The sequence below is a fragment of the Balaenoptera acutorostrata genome, chromosome 16 (genome assembly GCF_949987535.1).
Source record: "Balaenoptera acutorostrata chromosome 16, mBalAcu1.1, whole genome shotgun sequence".
In the NCBI taxonomy this organism is placed as follows: Eukaryota; Metazoa; Chordata; class Mammalia; order Artiodactyla; family Balaenopteridae; genus Balaenoptera; species Balaenoptera acutorostrata.
The window spans coordinates 22,963,095-22,976,982 of NC_080079.1; the positions used below are offsets into that span (position 1 = coordinate 22,963,095).

Here is a 13,888-nt window from a genome sequence, read left to right on the forward strand (position 1 = left end):
TGATATCTCTGAGATTGACTAACAATAAAATTCATTTAGGCTTCAATAAATATTCACCTTGAATTGATACCAGATTGGGAATTTATAGCTTTCAGAAATTTAAGGTAACAGCTATTACACAGCCGAAACCCAATGAAAAATCTGATAACCTCAAGTTGTCTGATTTCCAGATGTATTATTATGAAAAGACTTTTAAATTCATATTGAATATAATAATAATGTTTTTATCATACCCCCCTTCTTTTAACTATAAGTGACATATTGTACAGAAAATAGTTGTTGTCATGTATCTCCAAGATGGCTGCCGTCAATTCTTGCCATCCTTCTGTGTGTGCATATGTCCTTCCCCCCTTGAGAGGTAGAGTCCATTTTTCTCTTCCCATTAAATCTAATTCAGAGTTAGTGATGTGTGTAGTCAATAGAATGGGGCAAAATGGACATCTAGAACTTCTGAGGACAGGTCATAAGAGGCCTTGTAGCTTCCACTGGAGTCCCTTGAACACTCACTCTTGGGACCCTCATACTAGGAGAAGCCAGCCACCAATTATGAAATCCAACAACCATGAAACTGTAATACTCTGTGAAGTTCAAGCCACATGGGAAGGGCCTGGAGGATGGGATTCAACATGGAGAGAAAGAGAGAGGCTAAGACCAACACATGCGTAAAGAAGTCATCTTGGAAGTGGAACCTCCAGTTCCAGCCACCACAGTTGACATCGACTGGATTTAAGACTCACTACCCGGCTGAGCACTTTCGGAATCCCTAACCCACAAAACCAAAAACAAAATAAATGGTTGTCTCTAGCCACTATTCTGATGTAGTTTATTGCACGGCAATAAATAAGTGGAACAGAGGTCCTTTTTTCTTAACATGTGGGATGAGTTCTGCTGCTTCTGAGATACTTATTTTGAAATGGAATCAGCCCAAGATATAGAACTGCCATGCAATCATGGGAAAAAAATCTTCTTAAAACATTGCATTACTATATTGTCTGCTGCGATGTAAGGGAAAGAAGAGAGGAGAAGCAGCAACAGAATGTAATTATGCTCCGGGGCAGCTTGATTAAGCATATCCACCCTGTCTGCCTCTCAAAATCAACTTGAGATGATCAGTGTCTGTCATTAAATAATTAAGGAACTAAGAAAAAATGTTACGTGAAATAGATCTCCTTGTTAACTGGAGGCACTTTTTCTGGATGTTCCCCTCCCGCCCCATCTTCCTGAGAGCTCTGCAGAGGGGCTGGGAGGCAACTGTCACTTCACTAATCTGCGAATCCTGTTGGAGAGAAACCGCTGGTGGTCTCCACTGTCTTCCCAGGAAAGCTTTAATAGCCAAATACATTAGCAAGGTGTCATGTGGCTGAGACTTTCATATTCCCCAATACACCCTGGTATATTTGTCCGTTTACCATGAAGCATTAATATAAGTAAAATTAAACCATACTCCTCAGAATGATGATCCTAGGAGAGCAAAGAATGAAGCATGTGGGTATGTTCTTTTCCCTGATTTTCAGAATGAATTCATTCCTACGGGCTCTTCCTCTTATTCTGGCTTTCAACTTGATATTTATTCAAACTCTAAAATCAAATGCACAACTTAGCGATTTTACCCCAAATGGTATGTCTCTCACCTAAATCAATGTTAACATATACTGATAGCTTCTCTTTCTTGCTCCTTCTCCCCACCTCCTCTCCTTTATCATTTCTAGTGGAATAAAGAGATTTCTTACCATTAAATGAACATCATTTCTTGTAAAGTTTCCCATGAGCAAAGAAGATGAATGTCCATTTCTCCCAGCATCACGGCTCCCTCTGATAGCAGCTAACATTTTAAAATGATGTAACCTTTTGGCATTTGTAGCTCTTTGGGGATTTAAGAGAGAAGTTACTCTGGGACTTGTAATGACCATAGAAGTGTGTTCTGATTGAGTTTGAGCAGAGGCTATGGATAGTGCTGGGATTTTTAAGGCAGCTCAAATATTCTCAAGGTATTTAATCAGTCTCCATAGTGACTGCAAAAATAAAAATCTCAAGTTTGTACATCATTCTTTTCCTTTAAAAATGCCATATTTTAAAACCAGATGACACAATGCTAAGCATTAATGAATAGTCCATATACCCTACTATCCCCTTAGTGTAATAATAGCAATTTCTCCAGCAAAATGAGTTTATTTTTTAAATGCCAATTAGACATAGGATCTGTTTATGAGGAAAATAATTACATTGTAATGATTTTTATTGGCTTTTGCATAAACTTTTTTGAGAACAAGCTTGTATGGAAATGTTTGTTTCCCTACCTGTACTGTCATTATGTCAGAGCTTTTTTGACCATTTCTATCATTTTTTTCTCACCCATACTTATGATAAAGCATAAAACCAGTTTTATGGAGGTGCGAAGGTAGAAGAATAAGGAAAAGGAGGCCAGCACCATTGTGAAAAATCTGAGTGTGAACCAGGACTGGGTATTTTGCTTCCATAGATTTATATTTAAAGCCCCCTCCCAAAATTATCTATATTTCTTCAAGAATATCTTACCAATCATCTTGTTATTGAATCTCCATTATTTAACTCCTAGTCCCTGATTGCCCCCCCTTCTTCCCATCTAGGCAGTATTTTTATGAGATATTTGTAATACAAGGTTTATCTCTTTCTTTTTTAGAACTCAACTATCACATTTTATCAGAACGTACAGTACTAATGTGACATTCTTTGTGAATAATGGTATCATTGGCACAAAGCTCAACATTGCTTTCACACAGATGATCTTATTTGGTCCCATAGATATCTTTACTACTGATCAGCAGTGTGACCTTGAACAAATCACCTCATTCCTCAAAACCTCATTTCCTCTTCTGTCAAATGGACATAATATCTATCTGAAGTATTTTAACAGTTTAATGAGGTAATATATTTTAAAGGTTTAGTGGAGTGCCTGGTACATAGCAGATGCTCAATACATATAAGTTTTTTTATAGTATCACTACCCTCAATGATGAAACGGAGGCTCAAAAAAAGATGAAGTGAGCTGTGAGATCTTCAAATTGGCATCAGAGACATGGCAGAAATGAAACTCAAATCCATCTTTGGAGTTAGGCCCCATGGGATACTGTGATTATAGTATATATTTATGGTTTGTTTTTCCTTCTTCTCATGGCATGAGTGGGATTCACTAAACTTACTTTCTTCCTCTTTTCTGAGGAAGTACACACATCCACAGCAACATTGACAAAGGTCAGGTTTAGGATTTGGTCATGACTCTTCTTGTGGAAAACAAGGGTGTGGTTCAGTATCCCCACACTCAGCCCAGCATATCAACCTGCCCATATGCACGCAGAGGGTCACAGTAATGGGAACAGAGTCTCACAGTGAAATGGTGTTTTTTAGTTTGAGATTCTCTAAGTTAACTCGAAAGAGAGGGTTGTGTTCCATAGTCCCAAGAGAAATCGGAAGCAATCTTCCAAAAACTTTCTTTCTTGAACTGTCTTCCAAGGAGTGTAACCGATATGTAACCCATATGTTATCATTCCTGGTGAATGTTACTCTTCTGTGCCTTACAGGGTTTAGCAAAAAGAGTATGGACTGAATTATCATTATTATTACATAATAGGTAATAGGTTGGGTCTTCTAAAGCTATTAAGAGAAGTATGAAGGACTGAAATTGTTTGATACACTTCTTGAAAACTCTTTTTTCCCCCCTGAAAATTCAAAATCTTTGAGTCCTCATAAAAAAAAAACCAGTTCAAAAGTAAACTTACAGAATACAGTGCAAAAGTTTCTCTCCAATTTCATTGAATCAATATTCAGGTCACAAGAAGATGGTCTATTGTCCATAAGGTCTCCTGGTCTCTTAGTATTGAATGACCCTCCTTTGTGTTAATGAACATGGGTGGGTTAAGGAACATTAGGTGAGCTTCACTGAGTTTGGGGGAGGGGGTGAGAGTGGGACTTAGGACAAGTGATTGCTCATTGGGTACATCTTTCTACTGGCTCTTTTCTATCCGTGTTTACTTGATTGAACCTTTTTCTTTTTAATCGCTTTCCTCTCCTTTTCTCACTGTTGTTTGTACTTCAGTGACTTCCTTTTCCTGGGTCATTCTGGGATCCTGTGTAACTTTCCCTAATACTGTCCTCCAAACAGTTGCCTATCGCTAAGCACTTGTTGCTTTCACCCTCAGCTCATCTGGGAAGGTTAAATGCCCACCTCACATTGGGAATAGGCAGCTCTTCCATCCACATCGGTGAGCCAATTATTTACTTGCTCTGATTATATTTTGCGTAATTTGTTTTTTAAATTGGAGCCAGAGTTTTGCAGATAGCCTCTTATACTATTTATAGATAGATTTTTGTTTGAATAGAGTGGCTAGATAGCTAGAGTGCCCAATTGCTGCTATTGTTATTTTTCTTTGTCATTGTCATTATCACTATGGAGATTACTTATTATGCACCTGTGATATGGGCATCTGGATCTGAGTTAAGCCTTGAGCAAAGCAAGAGAGATATCCCTAGTACATTACCTCTTCTTGATTCCAGTCCGTGAATGACAAGGAGTAGACAAGTGAGCAAACAAATAATGAGCAACACATAAAATAAATACTCTTTGCTTTAGGACCAAAGAAATGGTGGGAAAAAGTGTATGCCTTGGGGTGGTGAAGCTGCCTCTTATTAACAACTCCACCCTGCCTAAATAGGTAAATAATGGCATTCCAAGAACAACACACCTAGGAAAAGAATGGAAGACTAAATAGTAGGAGCATTCTTCTGGGAGGAATGTTCTGAGTAGATACCTGGAAGGATCAGAAAGCTGTCAAGCAACCTTCTGTAGAATTACATCATGGAACCATATTTTGAATCTGGAGCAAGTCAAAGAGAGTGGAGATGCATTTGATGTTTGATGACACTGAGCTTTCAGAAGGACTAATACCAAAAAAATGGTAGAAGTGACATATTTGAAATCTATAAATTGCATTTCACGTTCATTTATCACCTCTAGGAAAAGCAAATAAAGTTTCTTCCTTCCCCTGAAGTGGATGATGAACGATTGCTTAGAATTGGGTGGTGGGAGCTGGTGTCACCATTATTGACTTTCTATGGAAAACAGTTCACCTGTAGATGCAGTGAGTGCAGCACACCCTGCCGGGCAGGAGTAAACTGGTTCTAATCACTCATGGGCTGATCTGAACAGAGAATAATTACTTTCCTGTTAAGGGCAGACTCTTCCCATTGTCTCTACCCACCCCACTTACTTCCAAGTAGAACAGCAGGGATTTGTTTAAGAGGACTCAGAACTCTCAATGTCACAGGGATCCATGAACTGCATTTAGCAGAAGCAGGGACGAAGAGGACTCATTCCTTTATTCATTCATTTGTTCATTTACAAAGATGTATGGACCTACTATGCAACAAGCTTTATGCTAGGCAAACAAGCCCTCTTTTTAGAGAGCTCACTTCAGGAATCCTGCAGAGTTTGGAGTCATGCCTTTTATAAAGGTCTTTTAAAGTTCTGTCATTCAGATCATATTCCAGAATGCAGAGGATTAAACACAGCAAAACACCATTTATTCAGAGTCACATGAAAAGCCAAAAGGGAGCTTCCCTGGTGACGCAGTGGTTAAGAATCTGCCTATGCAGGGGACATGGTTTTGAGCCCTGGTCCGGGAAGATCCCACATGCCTTGGAGCAACTAAGTCCATGTGCCACAACTACTGAGCCTGTGCTCTAGAGCCCGCGAGCCACAAATACTGAGCCTGCGTGCCACAACTACTGAAGCCTGCGTGCCTAGAGCCCATGCTCCGCAACAAGAGAAGCCACAACAATGAAAAGCCCGCGCACCACAACGAAGAGTAACCCCCGCTCGCCACAGCTAGAGAAAGCCCGCATGCAGCAATGAAGACCCAATACAGCCAAAAATAAATTAATTAATTAAAAAAAGAAAAAAAAAGCCAAAAGAAGATAGCCAATGTAAATCAGCAAAAACAGGGATCACTGAATATATTTAAGGAATGTAATCTATTATTTTTTGAGGAATATTCACTAATTTGAAGTTTCTGTTTTGATAATATTTCCTAGTAGAATACCTTCTTGAGAAGATAGAACTTTATTTATAAAGGGCATCATTTTCATCTAAAGATTGGATCACACTTGTTATTTGCACTGTATCTTTTTTCTCAAATGGGTTAAACATTTTCTATTTAGATCTTACTTAAATTATTTATTTGCTTACTAACATATTTACTTTTCATAACCTACAACATGACAGAACAAACTTTAACTCATTTGAAATATAATTACTCAAAGATTCTAATTTGAAGACTGAAATAATAAGATTCCACTAATCCAATTAATAGTTCATTAAGCACTTACTATGGTTCAACCACTGAACCAGTTGTAACCTAACTGTGTTGAAGCTTGTGATTAAGCAATTGAAATACATTGTATACAGTGGTGTGTATTATTGTGTGTATATGCATTTGTGTGTTTACAGTTCAGGTGGAAATGAATATAGGCCATAATATTAAATGAAAAAAAAACCAACCAAAAACTCAATCCGTGATATGATATGTAGCCGCGGATAAAGAAGTAGAAGGGGGCACAAACATGGTTTCACTTGTTGATGGGATAGGGTCAATTTATTTTTCTTTGTAAGTATGTTTGTTTTTTAATTTATGGCTGTGTTGGGTCTTCGTTGCTGCACGCGGGCTTTCTCTAGTTGCGGTGAGCAGGGCTACTCTTCGTTGTGGTGCACGGGCTTCTCATTGCGGTGGCTTCTCTTGTTGTAGAGCACGAGCTCTAGGCCCGCAGGCTTCAGTAGTTGTGGCTCGTGGGCTCTAGAGCGCAGGCTCAGAAGTTGTGACGCACGGGCTTAGTTGCTCCGCAGCATGTGGGATCTTCCCGGACCAGGGATCACGGCATGTCCCCTGCATTGGCAGGTAGATTCTTAACCACTGTGCCACCAAGGAAGTCCCTATTTTTCTTTTATTTTGAATTCTACTGGCAGTCTTACAGAGTTGTTTTTGCAATAAAAAATGGCTAAACAAAAATGGATCCAGACTGACCTGTTTGTTTTGAGTGGATTGGAGCAGAGATTTGAAAGAGGAACCACTGGAAGGTTTGTGTAATACAGATACATCTATAAATCTTACAGGCGGAATTTCCTGACATCTTCTATAATTTCCAAAATGTCATATTCCCAAATAGAACGTTTTAGGTGAAGACTGTAAAGAAATGGTGAGATTTTGGTCTACATATTTTTAGTACCCAGAAGAAAAGACTGAGGAAGCCGGGAGTTTTATTTACTTAATATTAAATAACCATATGTTTGAAAATATTTGTATTATTCTACCTCCCTCATCCAATAGTACTTGGATGCAGAATATCTCATACAGTTTGATGACTCAGAGTATAAATGAGTATCAGAAATATTTTAAATAAATGATAAATAATCAACTTGATTTGAGGATATTCTGTAGGTCCAGGGTTTTTATTTTGATGAAGTAGTCTGCCAGGACAAGCAGGTGGTGAGATCTGCACTCGTGGGAAGAGAGTAAACATATTCTGGTTTACAGGGAAATAGAAAAGCAGAAGGGGGAAAATCACCTCGCCTGAGACAATAGATGCTCTATAAAATTGAGCCTCTTCATATTATCGTAGAAATTACTTGCTGGCAGTAGTGCAAAAGGCTGTTACATATTATTGTTAATTGTGGTTGGAGACACAAAGCAATATGATCATTTGATGACTTATTTGTTTTTGGAAAATGACAGCTTTTGTGTGCCAGTAAATATCCTGAAATCCCCTGGAAATACTCTTGTGAATTTAGGAGCCATCTGATCGACCTTGCTTAGTACATACAATAGACTTTAAGGCTGACACGGAAGTTTGTACTTAGCAGATTGCTTGATGGTTCTGCATCAGTTATCCAAAAAGGGAACACTCTCTGCTTGGTGACTACAAGACAGAGAGACCTATAACTTTGTCAGAATTTATGGTCGATGGACAGTGGCTTCACCAGAACACGGGAGGGGAGGCAGTTAGTCTCCAGTTTTGTGTGTGCTCTCCAGCTTGTCCGGAGCAGACCTGACAGCCACAGCGTTCCGCTCACTCCACTTCATCCGTCCCTTCCTCCTCTTCGAGGAACCTGAAATTCATCCTGGGTAACATAAACACAGGTCAGGCTGAGCGTGTCTGGTGTGCGATCGTCGTGTGCCATTTGCAGGGATCGGACACCACTTTGGAAGATGACACTAACCTGAGGTTTGAATACGATTGCCTCCAAATGCCTGAGAAAGCCCTGTGTGTTTGCCTGGCACTCTGTTCTCTTATGACAGGGCTCTAGTTTTGTTTTTTGTTTTTTTCCTTCCTTTCTCTCTCTCTCTCCTTTTCCTGGAACTGCCACATCCTTAGCTGGTAATCTTTAAACCCTGGGCTGCAGTGATCTCTCATCATACGGCCACACATTAAGCACATCTTTCATGCTTCTCCAAACCAAACTCAGAAAGTGCCAATGAATAAGTTGTTGGGGAAGAAGTCAGTGGGTAGCATTAAGGCCACCTGACTGGAGGCGTTAGGTGTGCACTTTGGCTGAGTGAAAGGCAACCTGCAGAGTCGGGAATGAGGTACTTTATCACATATTCCTAGAGGCGTAAAACAAGGGAGTAAAAAGCAGTTTTCAGAGTAGCTCCTCCATCTGGCTCCTATTGTGGATTGTTCACGCTGCTATGGCCAAGATTAACCCTCAAAAGGAGAAAGTCCCAAGCCTCTGGAGCTGTGACTTTTTACATGAGTATAGCGTATTCTCTTGTCAATAGGCCAAAGATGGAGAAGGGCATCCAATGACTTTTTCCCTGGAACTTACATTCATATCTGCTCACATTACTCTGGGCATCTTTCTAGATCTATGTGACTACTCTGAAAACTTTCCATTCAGTCCTTTAACTTTCGTTCATTCATGTCAGATATTTATTGCATATATAATATATGCTGGACCTCATTCTAGCTGCTGGGAAGGCACTTATGGGGATAAAAATAGAGAAATATCAAATATCACTATTCTCATGGGTTTGTGTTCTAGAGAGAATATATAGACAATAAAGAAAATAAATAAGTAAACTATTAATAAGTTAGCAGGTGGTAAAGGAGCCTTTGGACAATACCCAGAGCAGGCTTTTGAATGCACAGTCTTTGACTCAAGACTCAGAAAATCAGACTAAAGGATGACATGGGATATTGTTGATGTGAACAGGAGGGTTTGCGATGGAGAGAAAAACCAGTGGACTCCATCCTCTTTCTACTTCTTTCCACCTTTCTCACAAAAGACTGTGACAAGTTTCATCCCCCCAAAATGGAGACTAGACGAGGCTCAGCAGGAAGGAGGGTTGGGGTTAGGGGAACAATGGGAAATATTTCAGATTAATGAAATAACCTTGGGGAAAAAAACCAAGGAGCCCTATAGGAGGGAAGAAAATGCACTCCTACGTTTCCTCCTCCTCCCTTTCAGTCTGTCCTGCCTCTTTCATTTCTTGGTGAAAACAGTTTCATGGCCTTGGTCCAAGGTAGGAGAGCAAACCTGACAGAGTCAAGGTCCTTGTTTGGCCAAGCGTTCTTTGCCTGTTCCTTTTCCCTCCCTTGTCATAAGTTTAGCTCATCTTTTTTTTTTTTTTTTTTTAGCTCATCTTTAAGCTTTGTGAATTTGCACACTTACCTTTCCGTTGTTTTCTTTCCTGAACAATTCTCTGCCGCAGATTATGTTGCTCACAGACCCGGAGATTGAGAGCAGTTTACTGATCAGCTCGGACGAAGGGGCAACCTATCAAAAGTACCGGCTGAACTTTTACATCCAGAGCTTACTTTTCCACCCCAAGCAAGAGGACTGGATTCTGGCATACAGCCAAGACCAAAAGGTGAGCTTGATCCCCTTCTTCCAGGCAGTGGCATATGGCTGTCCTAGGGAAAGACAGCTACTTAGTCATCGCTACGCTTCTACTCAGCTGTCAGGTTTGTTCTGTGCAGCAGCTTGGACCCTGTGCCGGTGGGGCGAGGGGCAGCAATGTGGATCTCAGGTTGCTTGTTTGAGCTGTGTGAGCATCTGAAACAGCACACACAGGAAAAGCTAGACCCTAAGGAAGACATTGTGGAGAAGCAGTTCTTACCTGGAAGCTTCAGGCCATCAGGAAACCCCCATGGAATCTGAGACAGTGCTTTGTGTATGTGAGATGTGATCATTTTTTTTTTGGAATAAAGAACCCATAGCTTTTCTCAGAGCCTTAAAGGGAAGGATGACCCTGAAAGAGTGAAGAACATTAGCTAGTGATATGCTAAAATAGTGAGAGAAATGTGCATAGATAACATTGAGAATCAGGCACTCTCAGGACTTTTCTTCTCTTGCTGGTTAGGCTGAAGGATAGGTCTACGTTTTAGGAAGGCATTGAATGAAGTTATGCTATTGTATGTTTATCTGTGTGTATATATGTGTGTGTGTGCACACGCAATATGTATATGTATTTTATGGGATAAATGCTATAAAATATATCATGTACTCTGTACTGCAGATACATTATAAAATACATGTAGCTCCAGCTTTTAAGGAACTTACATTTTCAGGTAGAATATAAGGCTAGCAACAGCAAAGACAATCAGATTAGAATTAGAGGAAAAAAGTATACAAAGGCAAATGTGAGAGAGGCTCTAGCCATAAAAGCCAAAAGGAAAATAGGTAAAATATTCAAATGCTCTTTGTGAAATGCATGGTTCAGTGAGGTCATTCTGAGAATTGTCCTCAGAAGAATTATATGTTACAAATTACATATATTTAAAGAAATACTGGACTTTCCTGAGTGAGGAGAATATTCTAGGGTTAAAACCCTAGAATACTTAACCAGGTGGTTAAAACCGTCTGGGCTGGTATAGACGTGTGGGGTTCTTCCTGAAGGGAGGGGAATAGTATAAACAACTTTTCAAGGTCTCTACTGACATGAGCATTTTTTTAAAAATTAATTTATTTATTTTATTATTTATATGGCTGTGTTGGGTCTTCATTTCTGTGCGAGGGCTTTCTCTAGTTGCGGCAAGCGGGGGCCACTCTTCATCGCGGTGCGCGGACCTCTCTTGTTGCGGAGCACAGGCTCCAGACGCGCAGGCTCAGTCATTGTGGCTCACGGGCCTAGTCGCTCCGCGGCATGTGGGATCTTCCCAGACCAGGGCTCGAACCCGTGTCCCCTGCATTGGCAGGCAGATTCTCAACCACTGCGCCACCAGGGAAGCCCAACGTGAGCATTTTTGAGGAAGCAAATTAAAATTCTCAGGATTGGAGTTTTATTCACACTGCCCTTACTGCCAAATAAAATGCGCATTAGCCTAAAAACAGGAAAGACTTACAATTAGTATTTTTTTCCTCTCGAGCAGCCTGGCTCCCCGTTCAGCAGAATGTACAATTTCATGCCTGGAGTCAAGCCACGGTGCGTCTAGTCCAGGATGGTGCAGTTACCAGAGGCAAAGCTGAGCAGCTCAGGACACAGAGTGTTAGTCATTTAATCCACTGGGTTTCTGTATTTTATTTGACAGTTGGTTAATTTTCCCCGTGATGCCAGAGGCACAGTGAGGGCCAGATCTACCTGGCTAGGTGAAAACCATGCATCTTTGCAGTTGTGTCAGGGGAGATGCCCCAAAATTTAACCCTTCACGTGCCAGGACTTCAGACAGTGATGCCGTGAGCACTGTGGCCAAGTGGATAACTCTGGAGGAGTTGGGACACGTGGCTCCGACTCAGCCATGCATGGGAATTGGTACTTGGGGTTGGCTTTCTTTGCCTTAAAATGTGTTTGTGTGGATAGTTATCATTGCAGGTGCACTTCCAATGAGACTGAAAAGAAAAAAAAAACCCCACAAATATTAGACTCCATGTCTGTTTTCTGTGCTCAGTATGATGCACTGTTGCTATAAAATAACTATATCGAGGGGTATTCATTCCATCTAGGGAAAGAATATAAATACATGTGAGTTCAGTAGTCTAAGAGGGACTAAAAAGGCAGATAGATCCTGCATTCACACATGGTAGATACCCAGCCAGAGTAGCTGGATGGATTATATGAAATTGGCAGCCCAAGTTTAGGAGATGGAGATCTTATGAAATGATTTCACCTGGACTTTAATGAATGTCGTATTTCTGTGGGGGGCGGAGGGGGCGCGTTTTGCACAAGAGGGATGTCATAAACAATAATATAAAATTGTAAAGTTAGAAAACTCACGTAAACAGGATTGTGAATGTGTCTATTTGGCTGAAACTGAAATTTGGGAAAGTTAATTACACATGTACTCCTGGAACCTAATCTTAATTTTTTTTGGACCACTTTGACTGTTAGGCAAAATAATTTTTGTTTTCCCAATTAGGAGCCTTTTGAACATTTTGGTCAGTGGAATTATGTGTTCAGAGGTATAGATTACAAAGATTAATCTGGTAGTAATATTAGAATGAACTATGGTGCTGTGAGGTCAAAACCAAGAAGACCAGTTAGGATGGTATCACAGTAGTCTTGGTCAGGACCAAAAAGTATCTTTTGTGACCATAGACCAAATGAATTCTGTCATTTTAGAGGTAGAAGGAGCCTTAACAGTCTTTGCTCTGTATGTAGCTAACAAACCAAAAATCTTAGACGTTAATGAATTTTCCCAAAGGGGAAAACCACTCATTGGTGTCACATGTCTAAGTTTAGCAATTGGAATTTGAATATGATATTTAGTAGGTTTCACTACTAAATGGATGGTGATATCTGGAGATTAGCAAAGGGGCAGAAGCCAGCCTTTCTGCTAAGCTCTCTGTTTCTCCAGAAGAGAATGAAGGAGAAATCATCCTGGGAAAAAAGAATTATGGATCACCTGCTAATATGAGTAGGGGTTGGGGAAGGACTCCATATATCAGGGCTTGAATCACAGCATGAGGAGTGGGGCATTAGCGGGGAGTGGAGTGGGCTGCAGCCATCCAATGAGCCGTTAGCTGGTGATGTTGGCCCGAAGTCAAGTGGAGGAGGTCTGTGGCCACTCAAGTGGGTCAGTGATATGGAAATAATAGCTGGCAACCACCCACGCATCACGGAGCTTTGAACCCTGATGAGATGCAGCCATGGGCCCTAAGGAGGGCCCCGTGCTAGTGTTGGCAGGCCAGTGACTTTTGGAAATGGGAACACATATTCGTTCATGTAAGTGTTGTTCATCAACATGTCTGTGACAGTTGCTACTGTTGCAGAACTCTCAGTAAAGATGGTAGCTTAGGTGCTAGGGTTCCCTTTGCCAGATGCTGTTTTCAGCCAGCCTGTGGTGAACAGAATCCTCAGGTAGGGAGCACCGTCTGTCAGAAGTTGTTGCGTTGAGGTGGCAGCTCCGTCAGCACTCACCTGCGCACGGTCCTCCTCTCCTCTCTTCCCTTGTTTGCTGACAGTCTTTTGAGGCATACGCTCCCCTTTTGAATACATAGCCACCTTTACTTTTCCCTTATTTCCCTGCCATTGCTTTCTCTCACCTTTAGTGAATGAGACTTTGAGGGCCCCGAAGACAAAGTCTGGATCTCTGGCTTGCAGGGAAGAGCCCATATGGTCCGTGGCGTTCTGCTCCAACTGCATTTCACCTTGAGTGTCTGGACTCTCAGTAGAGGCTTTTTGATGGGAGCATTTTAAGGAACTCGAAAGAGTTTGGTTGAACAGATTGTGCTTTCTGGCCCAAGATAGAGTTTTACTGGCCATCATTCCATAGGAAGCCAGATTTAAAAAAAAAAAAAAAAGGCTTTAATCAGGGAGAAATGTGTATGACCAAATGCTCTCAAAATTCATAAGATCAGGTTATTTTGATATTATAGCCTTTTTTCGTATTTTTTCTTAGAGAAATCTACCTGTGATATTAAATA

General features: G+C 40.7%; 1 protein-coding gene across 6 annotated transcripts in view; it reads left to right on the top strand.

The window, feature by feature from the left end:
• SORCS1 (sortilin related VPS10 domain containing receptor 1) overlaps positions 1-13,888 on the top strand; it is a 576,899-nt gene that overhangs the window by 344,294 nt on the left and 218,717 nt on the right. For all 6 annotated transcript variants that reach the window (XM_057531522.1, XM_057531517.1, XM_057531518.1 and 3 more), the window contains exon 4: positions 9,738-9,896. In XM_057531522.1, the coding sequence (XP_057387505.1) occupies positions 9,738-9,896 (159 nt within the window). The remainder of the gene's footprint in view (positions 1-9,737; positions 9,897-13,888) is intronic.